Source organism: Aptenodytes patagonicus, chromosome 4, assembly GCF_965638725.1.
Source record: "Aptenodytes patagonicus chromosome 4, bAptPat1.pri.cur, whole genome shotgun sequence".
NCBI lineage: Eukaryota > Metazoa > Chordata > Aves > Sphenisciformes > Spheniscidae > Aptenodytes > Aptenodytes patagonicus.
Genome location: NC_134952.1, coordinates 14,902,702 through 14,929,540, shown reverse-complemented (window position 1 = coordinate 14,929,540; position 26,839 = coordinate 14,902,702). Strand labels below are relative to the sequence as shown.

The following is a 26,839-nucleotide window of genomic DNA, read 5'->3' as shown; positions in this document are numbered from 1 at the left end:
GCTAGCCCAAACACTGCTTTGCACTCAGACTGGACAACAACAATAATCAATCTGTTCCAGGTCTTACTCTTCTTAGTTCGGGTTTTTTTCTTGATAACTGTGACTTATAACTCACCTTTTCTGAGGTGGTCAACTCCTTGGTGATTTTGTCATCTAACATAACAAATACGGCTATTTAAAATCTGAGTTCATCTCAAACTGCTCCCTTTGCATATTTGCATTTTTGTGAACACAACAGCTTTCCGATAGCTTTTGGTTTTCCTCACTTGCAGTCAGTTAATGAATGCTGAATGTTCAATGGAAGTTCAAAACCAAACCTAGATTACAGTAGGTTTATTCATACCTCTCTCAAGTCAGTTTGCTGTGCCAGTCATAATGCTCCTGCTCTGCGAACGGCTGAGCCATCCTTGCCAAGGCTAACAATCTGTAGGAGTCAACTGGATTGCATGTCCTACTAATGAACTCAACCTATACATTGCTAAATAAACTGCTGGGTAAGTGGGTAAGCGAACTGTAGCTCTGTAATGCTGGAATGGAAGGTGCCCCCTGGCCTGACATAAATCAGCCTTTCCTGATTGTGGGTCACCTCCTGACTAACTCTACAAGCCAGGGAGCAGACAGATCTAATCTTCCATGATAAAGAATGAATAATGAATGAATATTTCTGGATCCACAACTTAAGCAACTTACCTGGTACCAGCAATATGAACTTCAGGGGGAAGGAATACACTTTTCTGTCCTATCTGTTAAAACTTGTCAGTGAATGGCCACCAGCAGCAGCAGTGCAAATCTCAGACTTTCATTCCCCTAAGTAGAACGTCGCTTCTTTAGATTTTGTCTAAAATCTAAAGATCAGGTTTCTGCTTGCTGTAATCATGTCTCTCTTCCCTGCACACAAGTCAACAAGACTGCAAAAGTAACATTGACAAATCCGTGCAAGATTTCAGTGATTTCTATTCCCTCCCCAGTCCAGCCATTTTTTGCATCACATTGGGTGTCTGTCCTGGATATGGTAACATTCCTTTTTCTACAGTCAAGTAGATATGCTTAAAAAGTTTTGAAACTAGGGTTACCCAAAATATTGGAGGGACAGTTCAATCTGAACACTTCCACGGATGGTGCACTGTTAGCAATTAAACTTTCCAGACACAACAGACATATCTTAAAAGTATTTTAAAGATTGCTCAAAGAACAAGAGAAGGATTCAGACATATTAAAAAAAAATGCAGTGAGGGAAGGGAGGGCAGACACAAGTTGTCCTTGCTAGTGGCTTAGCTGTGAGGTTGAGTTATGTCTCTTTAGATGCTCAGCTGTTTCTGACTGAGCCTGTGCTGTTTCTGTTTCAGTGCTATGCCCCATATACTCTTTGTCTTGTAAGTTCTTAAATTCCAGTTTAATCATGCTTTGTTTGTGCTCTGTCAGAACCTTCATTAATTTCATTATCCACATTATCTCTGTATGAAATACTGTATAGCATGCGGGTGCTGCAGTGAGCAAGTCTGACATTTTTGGTATGCTTGTTAAATGTGGCATGGGACAGGTGAACTCTTTGATGATGAGACTAAGTATCTCTCATAAAGTGAAATACATTTGCCTTGAAAGCTCTTTTTGAAGAGTAATTTAGCAGGAATTGACTAAGGCTCTTTGCAGCAGAGGGAAAGGAATTGTTTGCAGGTTTTCAGTATTGACTGCACTGGGAGGTAGAGAGGGAAGAAGGTAATTTTTCCGGCTTTAGCATTTATAGGATGCTGTCACGTCTCTAGCTTCTCTTGCTTAAAAGCTCAGCCTGATTTCTTGGAACCATCTGAAATAATGACCCCAGCACTGCCAATGGCAGTACTTCTATCAGACAGAATTCATTTTTAGAAAACCTCTTGCATGTGTGATGGCCTCAACACAATTTCTACTCCAACCTGCTGTTTCACTAAATTGACTGTTCCTCCCTGTGTATCATAGCTCACAATCTTGTAGACTCTTGTCTACAAGACAACTTATATTCAAGACTGGATCTATCGTTACCATAATGTCCAAGCAAGCAAAGATCTTGAAACATGCTGTCATCTCAAGATGCTGAGATAGAAGAACCCAGTAATCCATATTCCAAATGAACTGAACAGACTGACAGACTGCCCAAGATCATACAACGAAGCACAGTGTAAATGACAGATAATCCACTGTCTCCGAAACCCCAGAAATCTGTTTAGTTTCTTAATAAATGATGATTAAAATATTCTTTAACACTATTAAAGCACATATGGTTCTGTTCAGGCAAGAATTTTCTTGACAGAGCAGTAAATAAATGGACCCCTCCTTTGCAAATGCATTCAGGCAATGCCCCAGCTAATATAAGATCTAATAAACATTAGAATCACACCACTAATTAATCCAAATGTCCTGGCTGCAACCCAAGCATAGTAATGTAGTTCCACCTGAATATCTAAACTCCTTTTGTAGTTGCAGTGGTCTGATGTTCCTATTCTAACAGAGACAGCGCGTCCACTGAAGGGCCTGATATCATAGCTTTTTTCCTCTTCATGCTTTAGTTGTGCTAAGAACTACTATTCCTGCTCCAAAAAGCATGCTGCCCTCCGCATAGACTACTTAAACACAGTTAACATGTATTTTTGGTTGCTTTTAACTGCATTCAGTTTGGTGCTTCTGTGCCTTCCTGAATGAGGGTCTGACTTTTGAAGGGAGTAGCTAGGCTTCTTACACACTTTTTCAAGTCCTTCCTGTGTCAGATTTATGATTTTATTAAAAAAAAAAACCTCCCTCAGCTGAACAGTACCACAACTTTCTCTCTTTTCTTCCTCAGTTATTACCTAACAAGGTAACAGAATGGAGAACAAACAGCAAAGCGACAGTGAGATGAAAGAAAATAAGGCAGTGAAGAAAAAAATGGTGAGTGAATTCCCCAAATCTTCTGCTAACACATTTATTTGCTATTTGGGGACTGGAGGCAGAAAATAACTATTTGGAACCTATATGAATACTTGCAGGCATGGGCTCAGCATCCTAAACACAGGAATGCTGCTGTTTCCTTTCTCCCTTTGGTACCTAGACTGCTAATGGCCTTACTGTGCAGCTGCATCACAGGCTTCTAATTTTGTTCTGTGTTTCTCTTTATATGTATGTCTGGTTTTGAACTAGCCAAAAGACTGTTTAGGCAAACCATTCTGGGATTGCGTGACTTTAGGATAGGTTAAAGCCTCACTTTTATGAGAGGGACTCCGTCACTGAGGACAGTGGTAACATTTTGGAGGAGAGTTTCTGTGCCTTCAAAAGGAAATTTGGGGAGGATGTATTGTGTGGAAAAAAAGCTTTGATTTTGTCTCTGACACCTTTCCTCTACAAGAATCCGCAAAGCTGTGCATTCTTCCCCTTTTTCCCCTTCTGCTCTGACTTGTAAGAGAAGAGCAAACTGATGCTTCTTTCCACGGGAACATGGAGATTTGAGCAAGGGGAAGCTGCCAGGATGAAAATTTGAGGGCTGTAGAAAGGAGCATGTGTTTAGTTTCTGTAACTTACTAACAGTGATTGTAAAAGGTCAAAAAATGCAAGTGTGCTAAGGTGAAAAACAATGTACGTATTAATCACACGCAGCCATATTATTTGTATTTGAGTATGAACTGAACTACTTGCACTGTGCTATTTAAAATGAAACTAAATAAAACACAGGTGTCTGATTCACCTCAAATACACTCCATGTATTTTAGAGGCTTGATTCTCCTAACTTGACTTTTTCACTGCTTATGACTATTCAAAGAGATTATAAATGATGTCCGGATCATCTCTCTATGCTGACATTTCTCAATATGTACGATAATTTTACATGTTAATGAGTAGCATCTGGCTTTCTATTCAAACACTGCTCAGCTTGATCCGAGCCAAAGAAACTTCAAAGTTGCTGCATCATAACCTGCTTTCAAACCTCCAGTGCTTTATAGCATTACTTATTGTGTCTTTGAGAGCTCTAAGCTAGTTGTGAGGTATGTAGCATGTCAGAAGCAGAAACAGCACAGATTTACACCAATATTAACTGCAGTCATCCGGGAGTAGCTCCCAGACGCACTTAATACTCATCCATTGCCAACTAGGTGTAGTTTAACTCTTAGCAGTTCAAAATCCCCATGTTTGCAAATAGGTACCTTCAAAAGTAATAGCCGAAAGCTTTTATCTTCCCCAGGTAGCACGTCTAATCACCGTCTGTTGCACAGCAGTACTGTGGCATGTCAGAGCTAAGCCTCCTAAGGCTGTGGAAACATCCATACACCGCGTAGTTAACATCTTAATTGGCTACAAGTCTTGTGGTATCTTCACTTTCCAGCCTCTGGCAACACGGGAAAACGCTTCCCCTCCTTACTCTAGCGTCTTGCTTACAGAAAGGCAGCCTAGGTCTCCAGACGGCACCCGCGGCGTGGGCGCCCCCTGCCAGCCGTGGTCCCCCAGCCCCCGTGCCACTCGGCGGGGGGCCGGGAGGAACACCCACTCGTGACACTTCCCTGCGCTGCCGGGTGGATGCCTGCTGAGGGAAGAGGCCTGCCGGGAAACCACACGCAGGGCGCCGGGCACGCACATTTGCTTCAGTTATGTACAAGCACGCAGATAAATGACCTCGGGCTGTTCCATCCTTTGAGCCCTGCCTGCAGCCCCCGGCCGGCGTGCGCCAGGCACCCACTCTCTCCCCTCCCGGGAGCCGCGTCCTCCCGCGGCCGGCGCTGCGAAACGGGGCCAGGGCTGCCGGCACCGCCGCCGCCCGCCCGGGCACCCCCCGAGCGCCAGGCGCGGCCCCCCCCCCCGCGCGGCTGCGGCCTCCGCCGCCTCCCGCGGCCGCGCCCCCGCGCTGCCCGGCGGAGATGCGCGGCCGCTGCGCACGTGCGGCAGCAGCATGGACCGTGCGGCGGGGCCCGAGGCGGCCACGCTGGTAGCGCGGGGAGAGGGGGGCGGCCGCCGCCGCGCAGGCAGGAGCGTAAGTAGCGCGGAGCAGCGCGGCGCCTCCCCGAGGGTATTTTGTTTTGGAAATGACTGTCGCTGTTTAAGCGGTGGGTAACCGGCGGAGCGGGCAGCGGGGCGGGAGCGAGCCCGGCGGCGGAGGCAGGCGGGCGGGGAGCCCGGCCTGCGCTGCCCGCGCCTCGGGGACGGTTAACCGGAGAGGGGGTGATTTCCGTCCTTCCCCAGCGTGGTGGGGAGGGAGGAAAAGCGAGGCTGGTGCACGGTGTCTGTGGGAGCCGGAGTAACTCCCCGCTGCTCCCCCGAGAGCGAGGCAGAGCTCAGGTTGCACAGCGGCGGCGCCGAGCCCTTCCCCGCTCGGAAAGTTGTTGGTGCCGGTGCAGGAGAGGCCGGCGGCGAGCAGGCGCGGGGGCAGAGCTAAAAATACCGCGGCCGCCGAGCCGGGACCCAGAGGACGGGCGGAGGGCAGCGCCGGGAGCCGCCGTGCGCCCGCACGGGAGAGCAGCCGCCCCCGCGGGTGGAGCCACAGGCGGCGGGAGCAGAACAAGGCGAGGGCGCGGGCTGCTTCACCGCTTCTTCCCAAGACCGCCCGTATCGGCAAGTCCTCAGGGCAAGGGCAAACCCGCGGAGAGAGGGCTGGAGGTCTCCCTTCTTCTCCCGCAGCCCCGAGGGGCAGAGCAGCCTGAAGGCCCGCCGTGCCAACGGGCGCGCCTGCCGGCAGCCACCGGCCTCGCGGCGGTGCTCAACAGGGGCTCGGCCGTTCTCTGAGTTCAGGAGTGCTTGGGTACCCGGTGCTTCCCTGAAACTGGATCTCGTTAAGGGTATCGGGTAAGGTGCTCCAAAATGCAGGTTCTCAATATCAATAGAAAGTCATAGCGGTATCCGTTTAAGAGTATTAAAACTTCCTTATGTACGCTGACAAGTGTGTTTTAATCTGAGAAGGGGATTATACCTAATTAACCAAAACACAGTATTCTAAACTGTGTTTTGAAAACTGAAATGCAAACTGACATGCACTTTGAAAAAGACAATTTAAGGCTCATGGTAGCTGACACAAATGCTACGCTGAACAAGGACGGGAGTTGGGAAAAGCATCTTTCAGAGCACGGTGCCCTGGGATCTGTGATAAGACCAAAAATGTGGACTCCCACAAATAAGCAGTTCTCAGGTATCTGGAGGTCTTGGCTGTGAACTAACATGCAACTTTCCTGACTGAACACTTATTGCTGTGGTGACGGTCACACCTACCTGCCCTTACGCTCACGGCAGCGACGCATGAGCACACGGATGGTGGTGAAGGAACAACTATGAGGGAGGCGTGGTCACCTTCTTGTTTCCCTGTCACTGTAAAACACATTGGGTTGGGTTTTTTTTCTTTTCCTTTTGTTAGTGTTGTCACAGGTTAATATTTTTCTGAGCAACAGTTTGATTTTTTTTTTTTTTTTTTTGCGTTCTTAATTTATTGTGCTTTCATCTTTTATCTGGCATTGCTGAAGTCCAAGCAAATATTTAAAATAGTGTGTGAGGAGACAGGTCACAGAGAAGTTGAAGTTCGTGTTCCAAGAACTGTAAAACTCTGAATTGAGTAAGTCTGAGGTTTTCTGCAGCAGGCTGTATACTTGAAAAATTCTTGGTGTTGAAGTAGGCTCTGAATCCAGCTATTTGCAACACTTGAAAATAAAGTGGATGTAGGGTTTTCTAATTTGGCAGCACTTCTGTGATTTGTCCTGCATTATCTTCCCCTTAGCCCCATGTGCATATAATTTGTCTGTGCTGAAAGGTTTAAGCATTCACGGGAGTTTTTAATATACATGAGGCTGTATGATCAGAATCCTTTTGTTTGCAGGATTTTTCTGATGGGTCTGGCATTGTTGGCTAGCAATATTGCATCAAGATTACCACGTAGCACTTGTGAACTCGTGCTTATCATTTGTGAGCCCTTTGGGAGCAGCCTGGTAGACCTCCAGGAATATTCTCCTCAGCGTCATTAGTTCAGAGTAGTAGCAGTTCCTCCTAAGTGTAGGAATGCTTGTGTATAGTGGAGAAATAATGGACACCTAATATGAGGTGTTATCACCAGAAGCTCAATAAAGCCTTGTGTCAAAATGTCTACTTTTTGCTACCAAAGTAATGGCGCAAAGCTTTGTGTGTGTGGCAGGTTCATTTTAAGAAGCTGGCTAATAATAAGAAATTGTGTTTGGCTTATGTAATGAACTCAACGGGATATATTTCTTACATGAGGCTTTTCCCCCCCCATCCCGTATGCTTCCTCCTGACCTGACCGAAAACAGGCTGGTTAACAAACCGTGTAATCTCTTAAAAAGTTCCCACATTGTGTGGAAGAAGTTAAAAACACTTAGCTGTCCCACAGGGCACGTTTTGAGCCCTCAGGAGTGGCAGCTACGGAGCGTGGCAGACCCCACGCGTGCTGGGCTGTACGCTGCAGTCCCTGCCCTGGCACCCGAGTATCTCATCCCTTCTTCACGGATCATAGTGAGTCTACAGCGACAGTGTGGAACGTGAGTTCTGGCATATGCTGACAACCATGGTGCATTCATTTGCCCTGCTGTGCCTGTGGGGCTGGTGGAGCTCGTTCCAGTCCGTTGTCGCTGCTGCTATGCCATGTGCTAGCTACACAAAGCTAGTTCATGCTCCAAGTCTTCATTTTCCAAAGCAAACATACAGCTTTGTGCAGTTGACAGAATGTATTGACTCTGCTATAAGTGATATAACTGAAGCTGAGTTTATTAGGCCTCCTTAAGCAGTTCTTTCTCCCTTTGAAAAGATTGAGGCTTCGATGAGTGATGAGGCTGGGCATAAAATGACAGTGAGCTGTGCCTGAAATTCTAGATTCTTAGCAGAGTTTTGTTTGTTTTTTTTTTTAAATTAAAAACACATTAAAAAGCCATCCACTTTAACATACCCAGAAGTCAAGAAAGGTGCATTGTCTTCCGTGATCTACAAAACAACATTCACAACCAACAGCCACCAAAACACTAACTTTAATGTCTCTTGGGAATGGCAATGGTCACTTCTGCCATTCTCTGTAATGCAGCAGGAGAATTGAGTGGCAGAAAGTAACACTGGGGAAGGTGGAAAGGACCCTAAAATGCAAAAATCTGTCAAATTAACTGACTGAAACTCCAGTATCTAAGCAGCCCTACCTTTTATTCAACAGCTGATGTGGAAGAAGAAATTGTTAGCAGAGGTGGGCTAAAAAAGGGACGAGGGGGATGGAGGGAGGAGAGCTGAAAAGGGAGAGGTACAGGTGTGTCGCTGGGGAAAAAGGGCAAATGGCATCTCCACCGGAGTGTGTGTGTATGTGTGTGTGGCAGCAAATTACTCTTGGAGACTTGCATGTGGATTACAAAACCTAGTTTGTAGGCATCATTTTAATTTGTTTGGTCACAGTTTCACTAATCCTTATATGCATGGGAGTAGGGGGCATACCATCTCACAGGCTTTCACCTAAGTCAGGTCTACCCACAGACCTGTTGCATCAAATATACACTACTCCTTGCTTCATTATGTTAGTGGTATGTTGCCAACAGTTTCCTTTGCTGAGTATATGCTTCTCCAGCATTTTACTTATTGGTGTGGAGGCTGATGGGATGCTTGCAGCAAAAATCTGTGAGGTTGAAAGAAGTTCAGATGTTCACTTGTGCCTCGGTAAATGTTAACTGAGTTGCTGTCACTTCAAATTTACTGTTCCTCGGACTGCAGCAAGGGGAAGTGTTTCAGGCCATTCTGCAGCAAGGAGATCTGCCTGCAGGAGCTATGCAAGATAGTGTAAGGAGTGTTTAAAACCTGAGGTACGTTAATTTACAGTATGCTAACAATGGCTGCATCTTTTCTTTGTTTTTCAGAATTGGTCCGGGAGTCTTATTGTAGCCTCTTTAACTGGTGCTTTTGGGTCGTCTTTTCTTTATGGTTACAATCTCTCGGTGGTGAATGCTCCTGCAGCGGTAAGTGACTACAAAACTGGAATTGAATATCGGTAGAGGGCAGCCTTGTCCAGCTAGTGTGCACTCCTCAACATCCTGCTTTTATAATCCTCCTGATGTAGTAGAAGAGGTTAAATCTCATATGGTAACTTCCCTTTGCCCAAAAGCTTCTTTCTGCTGTCTGTGAGGTTTTCACATAAATTCAGTAGCTATCAAGAAACTAAACGCTGCGATTGAGGTGAGTAGGTGCACGTGGTTTGTTTCTCATTCTCCCCAAGCCCAGAATAATACTTAATCTTCTTGCACGCTTTTGCATGATAAGGTATTTTTAATAGTCTATCTTTCTGACTAGTGAGTATTTGGTAGCTCTATGCACGTGTTCAGCAACTTCTGTTTGCATCATTCAGTTCTGGAGGGTTGCACAATGTTTCATTCCCACAGTACCAATATTATAAAAAATGTCTCTGGCTTCCTCTTAAATAATGGGCCTCTTCTTCTGCATTTCGCGGTGATGCCTTGTTTGGTTCTGAATTCAAAACTGCTGTGTTGACCATCTGTTGGCTGCAACATATGGAATAGATTTGATGAATAGAGCACTGTGAAATCAGTCTACAGTATTTGGGGTGATTTCATTAAAATACCAGTTATCACAAATGGAAATCTGAACATTCTGTTTTCACACTGGCTGTCTAGAGATCCTCCTTATTCAGTCAAGCACAACAGTAAGCAATTCAATGGAGTTACAAGCAATACTATTTTGAAAAAGTAGCTAGTAAATTTTGGAAACTAATGGTGGAAATTCCATTTCAGAATACTTCCTTTCCAAAGCGAAGTTCCTTCTTTTATGGAAATCTCTTATTAAAATGTGTGGCTAGGTTTCCACCTGAACTGGTTGGTCACATTAAAGATGGATGCAATATTTATGCAAATAATGAAAGAAGAATTTTTTTTAAATTTATGTTTCATATGTGTATTTTATTTGGTAAACTGATGACCCAAAGGACTAGGAAGAGACACACCGTGTAGGAAGTTTTAATTGCCTCCCATGTAACTTCTGGGAATTTTCTTGAAGTTCCTGGTACTTTCTGTACCAATAACACAGGGTTAGACAGATTGGATGTTTATTCTAGCATGACATGTCTAGGCATCATTTCACCTTAGTAGTCATCAGAAGATAAACATGGCTTGGAAGAAATCAGCAGGAAGCTGAAATTCTGTGAGCAATGGTGTTGATTGTCCTGATGGTAGACATCGTTCCTGCACTGCCTCGGTACTGTCAGCAGAGCAGTGAGAATGGTCCGGCTTCTAAACTTTTAAGCGCCATTTAGAAAATGGGCCGTCCTGGTAATCAGAGCTCTGCTGCCACTTCCTGCGGGAGTAAGGGAAAGAAAGGATGATAGGGCGTGCTCTTTGGCAACACTCAGATGGTTAGGTTTGAACCATGTGATAGATTATAGTGGTGACCAGAGTGCGGGCGGGGAGGTTGAAGGTGCAACCGTGCTGTGACAAATGCTAAATTCCAGGCCTTGTGGTTAGCAGCGCTTCCAGGATTGTCCGTTTTCACTTGAGATCTTTACTGTTGCTTTTGGACTGAAACTGGGCACCATGTTGATGGCTTTGGTCATACTGTTGACAGGTATGCATGAAGTCTGCCTTTTTCCAGCGTGGTGTTGCAGTGTTTGAGAGCTTCATGTCCTTCTTATTCATGTTTAGCCATACGTTAGCTTGGGCTAAGGAGCAGTCTTAATTATACACCCTACTGACAAGGAATACATGGCTGTGTAGTTCAAGGGCAAAATACCAGTGTGGCCGCTGGTCCTCTCTCTAGCCCCAGGATTAATCTGTGTCATCCATTTGCCTAGGGCAGGCCACCTTCCTGACCCTGTCCCCGGAGCTGCAGTGACCAGGTTGAAGAGAAGAGTCTGGGCTCTGCTCGTAGCCATGGTGGGGAGGAGCGAGCCATTCCAAAGCTGTGCTTCTTGCAGCATAAGGAAAGGAACCTTTGCCCCATCTGTTTCCCCCCTGTATGTCACCAAATCTGCTGCAAGGTGACCCTTTGGGAATACTGATGTGAGGTGACTGAGGAAAATCAAAGGGGAGCAGTTTTTAGCTGTAGATGAACAGCACTCTTATAAGAGGTTATATTGGGAGTGCAGTAATTCCTAAAAGCTGTAAGCTGAGTTTCATTTATAAACTTGGTAGGACAAATAACTTGTTCTGGTGATGTGTGGCTTACAGCCTGCATCGTATGAGCATCTCTCTGTAGGGTGTTGGATATCTTCTGCCCCTATTTACTTCAATACAATTCCTTTTGGTGCCTAAAGTCCTCCAACCTTAGAGAAGGACTGTGTGATGCTTTGAGAGGTATTGAAAAAATGCTTGATAATGACAGTTGACTGAAACATGGCATGTTTCCAGGATCCTGGAACTGAACACATCAGCACGATGACTAAGCTGGGGTGGGGGGAAGTTCATTTAAGACTGAAACATTGAAGAACTGTTTGTAAATGCTTGTGTATGTTTCCTTATGGTGCTGAACGTTGTGCCAGCTCATCAAACTGCAGGGGAATACCCCTGCAGTTCTCACTAGTGAACTTTACTGCAGGTCATCTCTTAAGGTAGAGTCAGTCCAACTTCCTTTTTGTTGCAAGAGGGGAATAAACTGCACCAACTCTGCTCAGAGCAGAGATCGCTTCCCACTCGGTCCCCTACTTTTCTGCGGGAAAGATCAGTGGCCCGTCGCAGGTGTGCTTCCCCCTGCACACAGTGCTTGACCACGTAATAAACCCAGAATTGGAAGTCTCCATGGGCTTGTTCAAAGAGTTACCAGAATTTATTAAAAACGTGTGGGAGCATTTGGCAGTAGGAAGACAAATGCTTTAATTGAATACAAGTTGAAGCTGCCTTTTTCTGAGCTGAATTTCTACAATTCATTCCATGGACTGGTTGTGGGCAACGTCCGTAGAACAGTGATGTGCTTTGTGCCCTGTGCGGGAAGCAAAGTCTCTGCCACTTACTGCCGCGCAGCCCTTGCCCCTTCTTGCAGGCGGCTGCAGCTCTGCATTCCTTTTAGAGCTGGTACGGAGAAAGTGAGACTATTGCAAAAATGTATAGCCTGCTGTCAGCCAGTTGGATAGTTGTCGCTATGTGGGAGTGACCCTTGTAACTATGGGTAAGGTAATTTTTCTTCTCTAAAGACCAGCTCATCTATTCCCTTGATGTAAGTTATTTACAGTTAAAGAGACAAGGAAAATATTTCCCTTATATTTAAAATATATCCCTTATATTTTTATGTATGTATAAATAACTAAAATATATATATATATCCCTTATTCCCCTTATATTTTCCACCCTAGCACCTTAATGAACTGGGGCAGCAGAAGACAAGATGCTGATAGCAGTCAGCTACCACTCCTTGTAGGCTTGGTTAGGGGCTAAAATTTTTGTATACACGTTTATGCCATTAGCGTTGTTCAGACAACTGATTAAAATCCCAAAGGAGCCTTTCCACAGAATTCAATGGATTCAAATCCAGTGGATTTGTTGGATCAGATTTGTTTTGTTCTTTGGGTTTTCATTTTCGTGTGCGACTCCTCAAAACCTGTATGTGTTATTAGCTTCCCATTTATTGGCAGTGGGAATCCAGACACAGGTGATGTACATGCCAGCACATTTATCTGTTACTATTGAGTGTTGTAGTTTGTACTTTCTTTTCTTGAATATTTGCAGTTATTTGATGTCTCCATGTAAATAAGAAAGCTATGCTGAGAAAATTAGTCATAACACAAGGGGAGAATAATTTGCATACTATTTTTAGCCATTATCATTAGCAAGAAATGCTAATAGTGTTCTAAAAATGTTTTCTCTTAGTATTCATTACTATCAGCAATGAACTTCAAATAAATCAGTAGATATCTGAATCTAAATATAATCTGAGTATTGGTGTTAAAAAGAGAAGATGTATTACTTGATTTAATGGCAGATTCATTTGAAAATTTACTGTGAGATTCTTCTAAATGGGCCAAGCACCAAATTGACTTTTTTTTTCTTTTTTGAGGGTTTTTTTTTGTCTATTTGTATAGAAACATATAAGATAGGATGGGAGAAATGTCCCTGTCCTCCTTTTAACTCAGGGCACAAGAGGCCTACGAGAAACTTGATAGAAGTAAGACAGTAAGTGCTACGTTTACCTCCACCATTCTTAGGTACTTTGCAGGTGGAAAGGTAGTGTTTCATCTAAATAAAGTCCTCAAATCGAATAGTCTATGTGTCCAAGGCTGGAATACCTGAAGTTTGAAATCCCTAGTTTGAGCAGGGAAAATGTTGTGGTAGGCTTGTACTGCAGAGTCCTGCCTCAGGATAATTTACTACCTATGACATGCTGGAGGAAATCTGAGAAGAAACTGGGGAAAAGTGCCAAGATTAAACTTTGGGACACTGTAGAGCTTGTCAGAGAGTGGTGACACAGAACAGGTAAGAGTGTTGCCCAAGCGTGCCATGCCCTTCTGCAGTAGTGACTGCCTGGTACTGTATCCTCGCCAGAGCATCAGACACCACGGTGGCATTGGAGCTTTCCTTGATTTCGAAACAGGAACAGCATAAAAATGAGGAAGCTTGACTAAAAAGAAAATAAATAGGCGATGTCTCTGCAAGCGATACAGAGACTGCGTAAAAATGTCATACTGGAGCTATGACATCCTTTATCTTTTCGAAAGATGAAGAAACTTTGTAAGTAAACATCAGGGAAGGGAAGTTGTTAGAAGACATTCTTCAAAAACCTGCAGTTGTGCTCATGTGAGGAAAGCAGAAAAAGAATATAAACTCTGGCACATTGAAGGCTTAAAGAGTGAGCTGGTCCTGGAGTTTGGGTGCTTTCAGCAGGCACAAAAAATGTCCAGACAGAGGGCTTGGGGATATAAGGCTAATAGATGAAGCTGAAAAAGGGTGTTCAGAAAATACGAGGACATAACAAGAAACCTGGATTAATGTTTTGGATTGGAAAAGTCTGGGAAAGTCCCACACTGGAACCTTCTTTATCGGGGATATGTTGGAGAAGCTGAAATGTCAGTAGAGATATGGAATAAAATTAGTGATAATTTTGTGTCAGGTTGCCAAAATACCTTAGCATTTGTTCAAGACTGACAAAGCCTATATTTTGAATTATTTTTTATCACAGTTCAGCTTCTTTTTAAATAGCTTTAGTAACTGAGAGACTGAGAGGGTTAATGTGACTTTAAGAAAAAAGTAGTTTTTAGGGGGAAAACTTGGAACATACATGCTAAGAATTTGCTAGTTATTTGTACCTGACAAACTAGCAGAAACTGTAGTAGAAAAGTGAGAATTCGGGGAAGAGCTGGCGTGGCTTCTGCAAAGGAGAACCGTGACTCAGGCATCTGTCTGAGTTCACCAGAGATTCAGGAGGCACTTGGACTTTCAAAAGATACCCTGGAAGGGCCCTTATGGAAGGCTCTTAAGAAATTAAGCTGCCATGGGAGAAAACTGTAGGTTTCAGGATAGCTGAAGAGTTAGAAGATAGGTCTCAGATTTTCATTTTCAAGAGAACCAGCTTGTCTGGCAGATAGATTCATATCAGGATCTTAGGTGTCTGATTTCGTGTTTGATACATCTTTCATTACTGAAAAGAAATTGCTTACCTTATTCAGCAGCCTGAACTTCATTCGAAAAGCAGCTTATATAAATTTGAAGGGAGAAGCTATAACATACTTATAAAAGTGATTTGGGATTCTTAATTTTAATGGTGTCAGACAACTAGCTCTTTTTGACCGATACTGTGGGCTTTTTTTTTCCCCCATCAGTATCAAACCAACAGCTGTCAGCTCTTGCCTCCCTCCTCTAAAAGTTATTTGTCTTGGCTGTAAATTCTTTGGGACAAAAATGTTATCTTTCATTGCTTGGCTTAGTAGGTCCTTGATTTTGTATGGCTGCCAGATGCGGCAGTGTCATAAATACAGTGTAAAAGTGGACACAGCCTCCCTTCTTCCCTCAATCCATGAATGCCAATTGTTTTCAATTCACTCTATTTTTTTTTTTCTAGTGTTACGCTAAACAATTGCTATAGAGTCACTTACTTTTACAATACTGTCCCATTGGAAAAAATAGTCTAGTAAAAGGCACTTAATTTTGAGCAAATCTGAGATCTGCATTTTAGGACTGAAATACAAAATAGAGATGATAAATGTTTCATGGTGAGCAGAGTGTAGGCTTTTACCAAAAGAATTCCTACTTATTCCAACATGCTTGCTTTATAGGAGTTTCTCTTTTATCAGCCTGTTCTACATTCATGTCTACCTGTGTTTTTTTCCCCACCTTGTATATGACTGGCATGTAGTTAAATGTACGTATGCTTTGACTGGTTCAGTTAGCCTGTATTGCAGTTGCATCTAGCAATGAGGCCCCATTTTTTGGAGGAGGGAGATACAAGAGCAAGGGTGATTCCTGCAAGCAGGCTACTGGTTTTTTTATTCTGTTTCTGTCAGTTGTGTTCTTAAAGTGTGATTTTTACATGTAGTATTATTATAATGTGTTTTCTTTTAGTATATCAAGAAGTTTTACAATGAAACTTGGGAAAGAAGATATGGCTTCTCAGTGGATGAAAGCACGCTGACTCTCCTCTGGTCTATAACTGTTTCTGTTTTTGCCATTGGTGGCCTTGTGGGTGCCATTATTGTTACCCCGATTGTGAAGTTCTTCGGGCGGTAAGTGTATGGGAAAACTTCTAGTTTCTAAAGCAGTTTTTCACTTGGTCTCTCTAGAAGGCTTTACTTTTTTTTTTTTTTTTTTTTTTAAAAAACCCTCTTCACCAGAATGCAAATTTAAACATCTTCAAATCATGAAAACTCATTTCTAAGAGTTCCAAATTCCAAGAGTAAAATTAGTACCTTTCTCACTGGCCTTACTGTGCATCATTTGAGTCGCAGAAGCCATTTGCTCTGAATAGGCAGTGGGTTTAGATGTCAAGGAGGTTGAATTGTCAAGAGTGCAAAAGGAAAATACCATAAAATAGGAAAGATGTCACAAAGGATTGGCAGATTCTTGTTTCAAGAGTCTGCTGAGTATCTTACTGTCCACAGGTGAAGCTATCAATATGTCTTGTTTGCATCTCAACAACATTTGTTGTCATATGGTAATAAAAATTTGTTGTTCCTTCCCCCCCCCCCCCCCCCCCCCCCCCCCCCTTCCTTGTGTCAACTTAAAACACAGTTTGAAGAACTAAACTAGGATGAAGTTTGTGTTTGGTCTTCCTCAAGCGTGGGGACGCCTTCCCTGTTCTATGCAATGCAGTATTTGACCAAGACTTGACCATAGGGAATATGAGTGTGTTAGGAATGTTTGTGCTGGTGTGTGTTTGCATTTTTGCTGCAGGTACTAACTAGATATTTCTGTCAAGTTTTTGTTTCATACAGTCTTCCAAAGAGAATTTTAAAAGTAATTTGTAATTTACCTATATTTAGAAGGGCATGAAAAAAAAAAAGCCATTGTAGCATTCATCTTAACTGCTCATTTGGATTTTCCTTAATTGTAAATTCTATATCATTTGATAATTTTTGCTCAGGTAAATCACTGGAGAAGGTCCTCATGGAGGCTTAAATATAAGCGTCCACCTCCACTGTTCTTACTTTTCTGTTCTACATTTTTACTATTTCCATCACTTTAGGTTGTACCCTCCTAGGCCTGTTTGTCATTCTCCCAACTCTTCCACATCCCATTTTTCACCTCAAAGATCATGTTTTCAGGTTCTTCCATTTCATGCTTACAGTAAAACTATTATCCGTTCTTCATTAATTTATTCTGTCCCTTCACTTCACCATTTGATTTTCAATTCTTAAATATTTTTCATAGTCACTTTTTTTTTTAAGGTTTGCAGTTTCTTCTGCCAAATCATCAATTTGGCTTTTACACAGTTCTTAAATATATGAAACTATGCCTGACTCACTGATTAATTCCCAGAATTGTTGCTGAGTCTTCTTTACTTTATTAAAAAGTGAAGTAAAAAATGGGTTCATAGAAGACTTGAATTTTTGGTGAAGAGTAGAACAACTTTGTGTGCAGGTTTGTTAAAGTGGTGGCTGATCTCGGTCATATGAATACCACTTTGATGGGAGCAGATCATGTTGCCAGGACAGAGCTTCAAAGCTTGCAGACTCTGCCCCTGTTCATTATGTTTATCCCTGTTAAATCATGAAAACAGCTCTCTTATAGATACGGCGTACGAGTACTTGATTAGAGATGGGAAGGGATTGTGTCTCTCAGGGACAGTGGATAAGGGCTGTTCATCAAAGCGTGGTTCTTGAGTTTGCTGTTCACACTGCAATGTGTTCGTCTGGTCGAGGAAACCGGACTGACTTACTGGTACGGTAATTGAGGAGCACATTATGACATGTTGACAGAACAATAAAATACTTTGCTGTTAAATTGTTCAAGTGTAGGTTGGAGGGTTGTACGTACGATGAAGCAGAGCTCCATTTGCACTGACACAGAATAATGAACTAAGGGGGATCAGAAGCATGAGTCAGAAATAATGTATGACTTCAAAAAGAGCACTCTTGAGTCATATTGCTGTAAGGTTAATAACATAATTTGCAAATTACCAGATTCCTAGGTCCTACTTACTTCGAGAGATGTAATTTTTTCAAAGAGAGCCCTCATCCACGTAAGCGTAAGTCCCATGTTCAAATGTGTCTTTGACACTTCATAATTTAAATTATCTTCTACCAAAGAGCAGCTGCTGTTGCGTATCCTGAACACCCAGAGTGACATGCTCAGTGGATTGCTTAGGCCACTGCAGGCGAGGCGTTTGCAGGAGAGGGACAAGGCCTTCCCTCTAGCACACTGAACCGTTTTGAGTATGAAGCGATTAAGGGAATTTTTCTGGGTTATCTTAGTAATGCTACCACTATCGTTATTATCTTAGAATGCTACCACAGTCATCTACTGTAGTTGAAATGGTGTTCTAGTATTCAATCTGTTACTGGCTTTTATTTAAACACCTAGTTTAAAGAACACACAGCTTGTTATTTAAACACCTAGTTCCCTTACTATCCTTTTTGTATAAGGTATCATATTTGCTCCCAAGTGGAGCTTCTAGAGTCTTTTTTATTACTGAATTTTGAGACAACAATACATTTTTGACAAAACTTTTAATTCTATCATTTTCCTAGTTGTGCGTTTTAGACAAAAGGATTATTAATTCAAATCCCTAATTAAAGTTACTGCAGCTGTGGAGGGCACGTAGTTGCTAGGATTCTGTTCTGGCCTCTGGAACTATCCAGTATCATGAGAGCAAATGACAACCTTGAAATCACAAGAGATTAATCGTATGTGATTTTGCAAAAAGACAAGGGCAATTCTGAGGAAGAGGTTCTCAAGTGTTTTCAATATCCAAAATACCTAAAAAAGGCAATAAAAAAATCCTTAAAGCTTAGCTCTGTTTGTGTCTAGCTGATGGGTGAACTGTCTGTCTCAGCTGGAATGCTTATAGAAACGGATTTCTACTCAGCAAATGTCTTTTCTCTTGGGACTACTTCAGATTGAGTACAGGATTGGAAGTTACATTCCTGCAGCAGTACGGGTAGTCAGTCTTAGAGAGAAGCAGTTTTGGCACTAAGTTGCAACATTTACTGCCTGGCTTAGGACGTAGCTGCTTGTGACAAACGCTCTCTGCTCAGTCAGAAGTTTTTGAAAGCATCTTCCTTTTGGAACGCATAAGTGCTTTATTTTTTTTGGCTGGAGAAAATTCTGAATTATTTGAATGGAAGGAACAAAAATCTTCATCTCTAAATGAATGCTAGTGTAGTATTCTTAGTGCAGTAGCTGCAGCAGAACCATGTGGGGCTCTGGACTGGAACTTGAGTCCAGGTTCCCTTTCCCAGGTCTGGCGCTGTTTTGCATGTTAGCTTTAGGTTGAGTCCACTTCGCTATCTATTCCTCTGTTTACCCAGTTACAGAAATAGGGATATTGATGTGCTCTGTAGCCTTCAGCAAGACTGAAAAATGAAATGTGCTACGTGAGAACTAGGTATGATATTTATACTTCAATAGGTTTCATGTACCATTTGGACAATTGGTACGTTGTCAGTTTGTGATTTGGGATGTGAGAGAAATGACTAGGCTGACCAACACATCAGTGTTTGTCTTTTGTTATGGTGGCTTAGTGTTGAAGTTTCCACGCTTATATTTTGTAAGTGTGGTGTGCACACTTATCTGACAAGATTGGTTGGACTTTCCCAAGGGAAAGTGTCTGCTGCAGTGCTTTATTAAGTGTGGTATCTTTATATAACTTAAATTAGAGCTATACAAGCAGTGGTTTGGGTCTTTTTTTTCCCTATGCCTTGTTGCTAAGGTAATACGGTTTTGGCCTACGTGACCAGGAAAGCATAGGGGGTTTTATGATTATTACAATTTTGAATACAATATGACCTGACTGGAAGTAAACTCAGACAGCATGGGGAGTTTGGAGGGTTTTGCTGTATTTTTTTCTTAGGAGCTGTGATGAGAAGTTGTTTCCACTGTTTATGTTTGTGGTGGCTTGGCCCCAGCTGGCAGCCAAGCACCCACCTGGCTGCTCGTCACTCCCCACCCCCCAAGTGGGAGGGGGGCACTGGGGAAGAAATAGGAGGAACAGGAGCGAGAAGTCTTACAGATCAAACTAAAGAATGGGAAAACACTTACCAATTACTGTCATGAGCAAAACAGGCTCAACTTGGGGAATTTAACTTAATTTATTGCCAATTAGCATAAATACTTAATTACCGATCAGGTATTGGGAAACAAGGCAAATGTTAAAACACATTTCCTCCCACTTTCCCAGGCTGAACATCACTCCAGGCTTCTCTCCTGCCCTTGGTACCACGGCAGGTCACACTCAGTCCCTTCAGTGAGGGAACACGCGGTGCAGGGGGTTGGGGTCAGTGCACAGCAACTTCCCTCTGCTGCTCCTTCCTTCTCACTCTTCTCTATGCTCCAGCATTGGTCCTTCGTGGTCCACAGTCCTTCAGGGGATGTACCTGCTCAGTCCTGCACCACCTTCTCCTCCACTGACCTTGTTATTCCCTCGTTCCGTCTCCTCACAGAAGCCACCCCTGCAGCCCCTTCACTTCCAAAACCTTGCCACAGACACCTAGCACAGTGTTTTCATTACCAAAACTTTACATGCTTTATATAGTAACACTCTAAACAGCATATTACTTCCTTGTTTTCATTTTTTTTTCAATCTGGCAAAGACAAAATTCTTTGTTTTTATCTTTGTTAGTTAGGCTGCACTTTTCTGTTCTTTGCTGCATAGAATAAGGGGTCACTGGCCAACTTTTTCTAAGAAGATAAATATTTTGTAGGTTTTATTTAAATTAAAGAAGAAGAAAGTAATAACTTCAGATGAATGTATAGCACTTGTTTGACTTGAATGAACATTTTGTTTCTGTTTCTGGCATTATTTATATTACTTTAGCCCTCTCAAATTATATCCATTTGAAAAATCTGTTTCAAATGGTAAAGTCATCATGCTTGACAGCTATGTTGTATAAACATGTACTTTAAATGAGCTGTTTCTCATTGTTTGATCTTCAAACAATGTTATTCATTCCAACAATGTTCAAAAAACACTAGAAAGCAGGAGCAGTAATTAAAAATACAAGTATTAAAAATGTTTCCTATCAAAAATGTATTGATCTGTTGTAACAAGTTGGATGACTGGTTCAATGAGTGGGAGATTTCCAGTTGGTACCTATGTGTTGAACTCGAGAAGAATGAGGACCGCTGGGTCAGTTTGTTACCTGCTTTGGAAAAGAAAAGGGTAGACAGCCTTTCTGGTCATTGCTCTTCTTTTGCATGGAAATTACAATATATAAAGACTGAAAATCCATTGAGAATACGTACAAATTTAATACCACTTTAGTTTTTTAATAAAATCGGTATATTTTCAGCCTGTGCTATTTACTGTCAAAGTTAAAAGAATCCTCATAATTTATATCATCAGTGTTGTTTATCTCCAGGTAAATTTGTTTTCAAATCAGTTGTTTCCTTCATATGTTGTTGTGAGTGGGATTGGAGGCTTCAGTATTGACTTGTACTTCTAGAGCCAAAACAAGACTGTGCTTAATTATGTGACTGGTAAAGACAAAGCTCCGTTGCTTTACCACGTATAACTGAGGTGACTCACAGATGGAAAACATAGGGTACAATCATTCTCTTGCCACGTAATTGTGAAAATTATGGTGTCTTGTCTTGTGTTAGATCATAAGCAATGCAAAGCAGCTGTCTCGTGATGTGTTGTAGAGAGGCCACCACATCTCCAGCAGATATCCCAGTCCTGGCTGTGACTCTGCCTGGGAATCGTAAGAAACTTTTCAGTCGCTCACAAGGCTGAACCTGATGATAATGGCTTCTCTAGCCATTTGGCTGCAGGCTGTAATTTAGCAAAAAGCCATTTAAATCCGTATTTGTGGAGAGATGTGTATAAGGTAGCAGTGATTCTCTGAGTGCTGGGTGGGTGTTCTACTTCATCTGACAATAGAGAATCATTGCAGCAGAGCTATTGATCTTATATCTTTAACCATTCTTCTTCCAAGTGTCCAGGAAATGAGACCTTGGATGTCAGTGTTTGAATCTGACTGTCAAAGGCCCATGAAATCCTACATATCATTTCTTTTGTAAATTATTTCCTTCTGCAGAAGTTATGAGACTTACGAGTCACTGTTGAATTAATGAGTCCCTCAAACTTGAGCAGAAAGTTCTGTAAGATGAAAACTGTAAGAAATACAGCTGTTGGTGTAGTGTGAATGAGAAATTGAGACATTTTGAAATTTTAAAAATATATTTGCATTATTTTCTTTTTTTTTTCCAACAAAGTAATAATTTTCCATAAGGAACATTTCATTTCTTTGAAAGAAATATTTTTTTCACATTTTATTTGACTGCTATAGAACGAAATAATTTCAAAATTGGGGGAAAAAATTTGTAAATCAATATTTTGGTTAATTTAAACAATTTTTGGGAAGAGGTTGATTTTTATCATTCCTGTGAGCCCAAGTGTTTTTTCTAACTCTACAAGTAGTAATTTTCCTCAATGTATGTTTTTAGTATCATGGGTTTAAGGATGAATTATAATGACATAAATACGTCAGTGCTGGGAAGTTCTCAAAATGGCAAAAACTATATGTAGCATAAAAATGCCTGTAGTTGTATCAGCTTGTTGCTACTGAAGTATATTCTCTGGTTCCTACATACATACATTCAGCCAGAGTACGCTTGTTCATATTCATATACAGAGTCTTGGGCATGGCACTTGGGTTCTTAGGATGTGTAGGATGGCTAATTGCCATGCCTTTGAAGTACCGCTCTTTAGTTAACTATGATATGTTTTAAAGCTGTGGCATAGGTTTGGAACTGTATCCATTTGGGTATAGTGTTCTATTTTGGCACTCTACGCAACATGTAAGAGGCAGTGTTTGTTAGGCACTTTTTATTTTTATTTATGGATATTTAAGAATAAAAGCCTAGTGTGTTTTGAATATGACTAGATTTAACTGTTGTGATGCAGGTATCTAAATAAAATATCTTTTCGTTTTAGGAAATGTACATTGCTCCTCAATAACGTGTTTGCAGTGACAGCTGCGTTGCTGATGTCCCTCTCCTTCTTGGCGGGGTCGTTTGAAATGCTCATACTGGGCCGCATTATAATGGGTGTTGATGCAGGTAAGCTTTTATCATGCCATACATATCCAAAGCGCCGGCGCCATGCATAATCTTTCTCCTCTCCTGCCGTTAGATCTTTCTTTACATTAAAGAGGCATTTCAGGGACTAGCCACACTGTTTTCACTGGGGCAAACCAGCAGAATAAAGGTCGGAGGATCTGATGTTTGGAGAAGACACTGGAATGGATGCCAGCCACTGCTGTCCACCCTGGTTGTTTCTCCCCCTTCCTCCTCCAGCCCTGGTAGAGTGTATCTGTCTTCATACCATGAAAATCCTTTGGCTAGGAGGGTGTAGTCTATTTATTAAAGCTGCTTGCTGCTTTGTGTTTAGAAGTTGTTGGATCCCATGCTAATACCAGTAGGATTAAGTGGAAGGTTTGGTACATCAGCATTTGCTCCTAGCAACATGGTCTTCCCGGTTTAAAAGTAAATCATGGAGGCACTGCTGCATCAGAATAGTCTTGCAGCTAGCAGTGAGGTTCTCAGCGACTTCACAGATCGGTAGATGGTGAGAAATATTTACCTAATGTGGAGACAGACTTGATGAATTAAGGTGGTTTTATCCTCTCAGTGTAATGACTCTAAACAACGGAACATGCTTTGACCTCTGCATCGCTAAGCCCCCTGCCTGGCAAGCTTTGTCTATGTTGTTAGTAAGCACAAACTACGGTTGTTTGAAAGTGGATGTGTCTGTCACTTGCAATGTGAAGCTCATAGGTAATTTTGGTGCTGACTGCTAATTTTTGTCTCAGAGTACCACCAAATGACAGAACTTTAGGAGCTTTGTAAATATTGTCATTATACTAACCAGGGTCATGCATCTGTTTTCTCCTGGCTTTGAGCAGCATTCTCACCCTTATTTTATGCCTGCTATTAAGAGTTCATTGCAGCTGTAAGCCTGTATTGAGAGGAACATCTGCTAATACCCTTTACAGTAAAAATATTTCATCTGACGGTGTCTGCTCTCTCTGCCTGACTCACTGGGGTTTTTTTCCTTACCTGCACCAGTGCTAACATGATTTTGCTTGCTTTGGAATGAACAAATTTAAAACATAAAATCTGTTCTCCTGGTGATTCTCATCTCTGAGTAACCTTTGGTGCTTCTCATCGAATAGCAGCCTACGCACATCACTGTAGATTTGTAACAGATAATCAATGCCATAGTTATTAAATGGTGCAAGAGTAATTAGACATGCAGAGAAGATAATTCATATTATCTGTGGACAGATATAATTCTGTTCTTTGCATGTTTTTATGCCACTCTTGTGAGCAGATTAGCACTCGGACTCCTTTCAATAGATGTTTATTTTGTACCTGGCATAATGAAAAGGTGATTTGACTTAATATGTGTTTTTTTCCTTCCTTCATAGGCATTTCTCTGAGTGCCCTTCCCATGTATTTGAGTGAAATATCTCCTAAGGAAATCCGTGGTTCATTGGGTCAGGTCACAGCAATTTTCATCTGTATTGGTGTTTTCACTGGTCAAGTTTTGGGGCTGCCAGAAATATTCGGGCAAGTAAGTATTTAGCAGATGTTTTCTGTGAAAGAACACAAGCATGCTTAAAGTGTTATATTTTCATATTTTGACTGAGTTCCTTACAAAAGTGGAAAACAGAAACATTGGTTTTTTTGTTTTGAAGCACTTTGAAAAGTGGTTTCTTCCATGTGTTTTAAAAGTGTGTACGTGTGACTTGAGTTTGGTAGATGTGGCAAGCAGTTTTAATACCTTGAGCAGCTTGTGTGTGTGCGTATGCAGGTTTTCCCACCCCCCACCCCTTTCTTGATGTACATTTATTTTTGCTGGTTTCCAGTTTCTTTGAGTACCATGGAAGTGCTTAAGAGATTTTGCGCTTTTCATTTATAATTTTTCACTGTGAGATAGAACTGAAAAAGGCTTGGTTAGAGTTTGTATGAGGACCTGAATAGGAAGACTCTTGCTCAATGATTATAGTGTTCCTTGTAATGCACTCCTACTTTTAGACTAGGAGGTGGAAGAGCAGAGTTGATAGATAACTTTATGGAAAGAGATTATCTATTCTGATATAATAAGTTATCTGCTGTCATAGGCTGAGATTAACTTGGTGGCCACTGGATGTCGTCAGTACTCTGAATAAATGAAGCTGAGGTTTATTCAGGCTGGCACTTGGAAACACTTTTCATCCAGAGATGAATCTTCAAGGCGGTGTGGAGGAAATGTCTGCAGCAATCCTCTCTCAATGAAACCTGAACTAAGAATCCTTTCTGACAGCCAGCAAAAGTAGTAAACAGTTGAAAAGTGAGGAGAGCTTGTCCTCCTGAGTCCATCCAAATTCAACTCTTTGTAAATACATGATACCATCCTCCTTGACACTTACATTTTTGTCTGACCGGCTCTCCTATTCTGTCCCTTTATCTTTGGGCTCACTTATCCTGTTCAGCTCTCCTGAAGGCAAATGGTTTGATTCAGTTTACCCTTTATTGAAGGACAGATTACCCCACCACCACCACCAAAGCAACAGATTTTAGGAAAAAGCTTAAAATGGCTTTCACTGACCTTCATTGTGTGGCTTCTACAGATGTCCCTTCTCTTGCTTTGAAAGTTAGTCTGTTACAAATGAGCATATTAAATGTCAAGAGGCTGATCTGACTGCTTAGAATATATGTAGGGTTTTTTTTTGGTTTGGGATTTTTTTTTTTTTTTTTTCAAACACGCATACACTTTTAAAGGTGAGTTGTCATGCAAATTCTTATTTCCCTGTTAGGACTTTGAGATATTTTGAATAGGAAATACTTACTCCTTCGTTTCAGGTCACTCTTGCTCTTTTTATTTCTCTTCTTCCCTTGCCTCCCTCCCAGTTGTTGTCACTACCAAATTATGGAAGTTGTGTTTCTGCTTCTACAACCTGCTTTAGTATGCAGTTAATTAATATTATACCATTAAAGATAGCCATTAATTTATGTAAGAAGAAATATGCTTTATCTGTAGAATTAGTTCTTTTCAAGATGGGTAACGTCACCATGTAAAAGGAGCAAAGTTTTGGCTGGTGTGAATTAGCATATTTCCAGGAAAATTATTGGAGCCAGTTGGGTATGTGGGTATATTTTCCTTTTAATATATTAATAAAATTTAGCACTGAGGGAAAACCTCAGGCTGTTTGAAATATGATTCCCTAGTGCAGTCTTATCCTTCTTAGAAGGCTTTATCAAAATTTCTGTTGGTTTCAGTCAAGCCAGGATTTTCCTCCCTAGCTTCGTGTGCTTCCCATTGAAGTCAGTGGGAGCTTTGCACCGGGAACAGCAGTCATTGCCAGAGGACATTGCTGCAGAGGGTATGTGTGATGAGTTCACTTCTGCTGAAGCTGGGAGGCAGCAAACATGGTGTCCTGCTTCTGAGTTCTTTAGTCCTTGCAACACTTTCCCCTCTCCCCTCCCTGGCAAACACCTTGCTCAAATTTCTGTCACTTTGTTCGATCAAGTTCAAAAGTAGGTTCAAGACATTTGCAGGCTATTTTCTAGTTGTCAGCATCTCATGGATTTACCTCATGACTTCTGTTCACTAATGATGTAAAAGCTTCATATCAAATCGTTCCCATATTATTTAATTCCCCCCCCCCCCCCCCCCCCTTTCTTCTGTTGGAGAAATCTTTGTCGCATTTGCAGTGAGGCCAGTTTCCAGATCCACAGCCACTGTATTTTGGAGACAGCTGTACATTTATGGTGTCTTATTAATGACTTCAGCTGTAACTGTAAAGCAAACTCTTGCTTTCCTCAGAAGCCTGAGGTCATTGCGTTATATTTAGGCCAAGACTGTAATATGCCATTCTGTGGTAAAATTCTACCTTTGTAAAATTCATGAATTGTTTAAAGAAAATAGGCAGGACAACTGTGATCAGTAGGAGCTTGTCGGCAGTGATCACTGTTCGGCAAAACTGTTTGCACCAGCATGTGGAAAACCACCTTTAAGTCTGTCTAACAATGTCCAGCTTTTTTTCATGGCTTAAAACCTCACAGGAGTGGTTTTTGTTGCTCTGTGGCTGGTTGCTTGTTTCTTTCAGAATATTATTTACAAATAATACTAGTTACAAATACTTGCCTTCTGTCATGGTTTCATAACAATTTTCTCCTGAGCTTTTTCATGGATCTATTACTTGTAACTTGAGCAAGTATCTAAGAGGTTATTAACCATAGTATCTAAGCAGTAATGGTTTTGAAGAAAGGGACAAAGACCTAGTTGGGCATCTTGCTGGAAGAGGCTC

The 26,839-nt window shown here is 41.9% G+C and overlaps 1 protein-coding gene across 4 annotated transcripts in view; it reads left to right on the top strand.

Annotated features, from left to right (window-relative positions):
• Positions 1 to 26,839, top strand: part of SLC2A9 (solute carrier family 2 member 9) — a 139,948-nt gene that overhangs the window by 21,765 nt on the left and 91,344 nt on the right. For 2 of the 4 annotated variants that reach the window (XM_076335945.1, XM_076335946.1), the window contains exons 3-7: positions 2,816 to 2,901; positions 8,817 to 8,915; positions 15,450 to 15,610; positions 22,480 to 22,604; positions 23,975 to 24,120. In XM_076335945.1, coding sequence (XP_076192060.1) covers positions 2,839 to 2,901; positions 8,817 to 8,915; positions 15,450 to 15,610; positions 22,480 to 22,604; positions 23,975 to 24,120 — 594 coding nt within the window. In that variant the 5' untranslated portion in view covers positions 2,816 to 2,838. Of the gene's footprint in view, positions 1 to 2,815; positions 2,902 to 4,882; positions 4,970 to 8,816; positions 8,916 to 15,449; positions 15,611 to 22,479; positions 22,605 to 23,974; positions 24,121 to 26,839 lie in introns of those variants that run through there. The other 2 variants (XM_076335948.1, XM_076335947.1) reach the window with 2 other exon arrangements.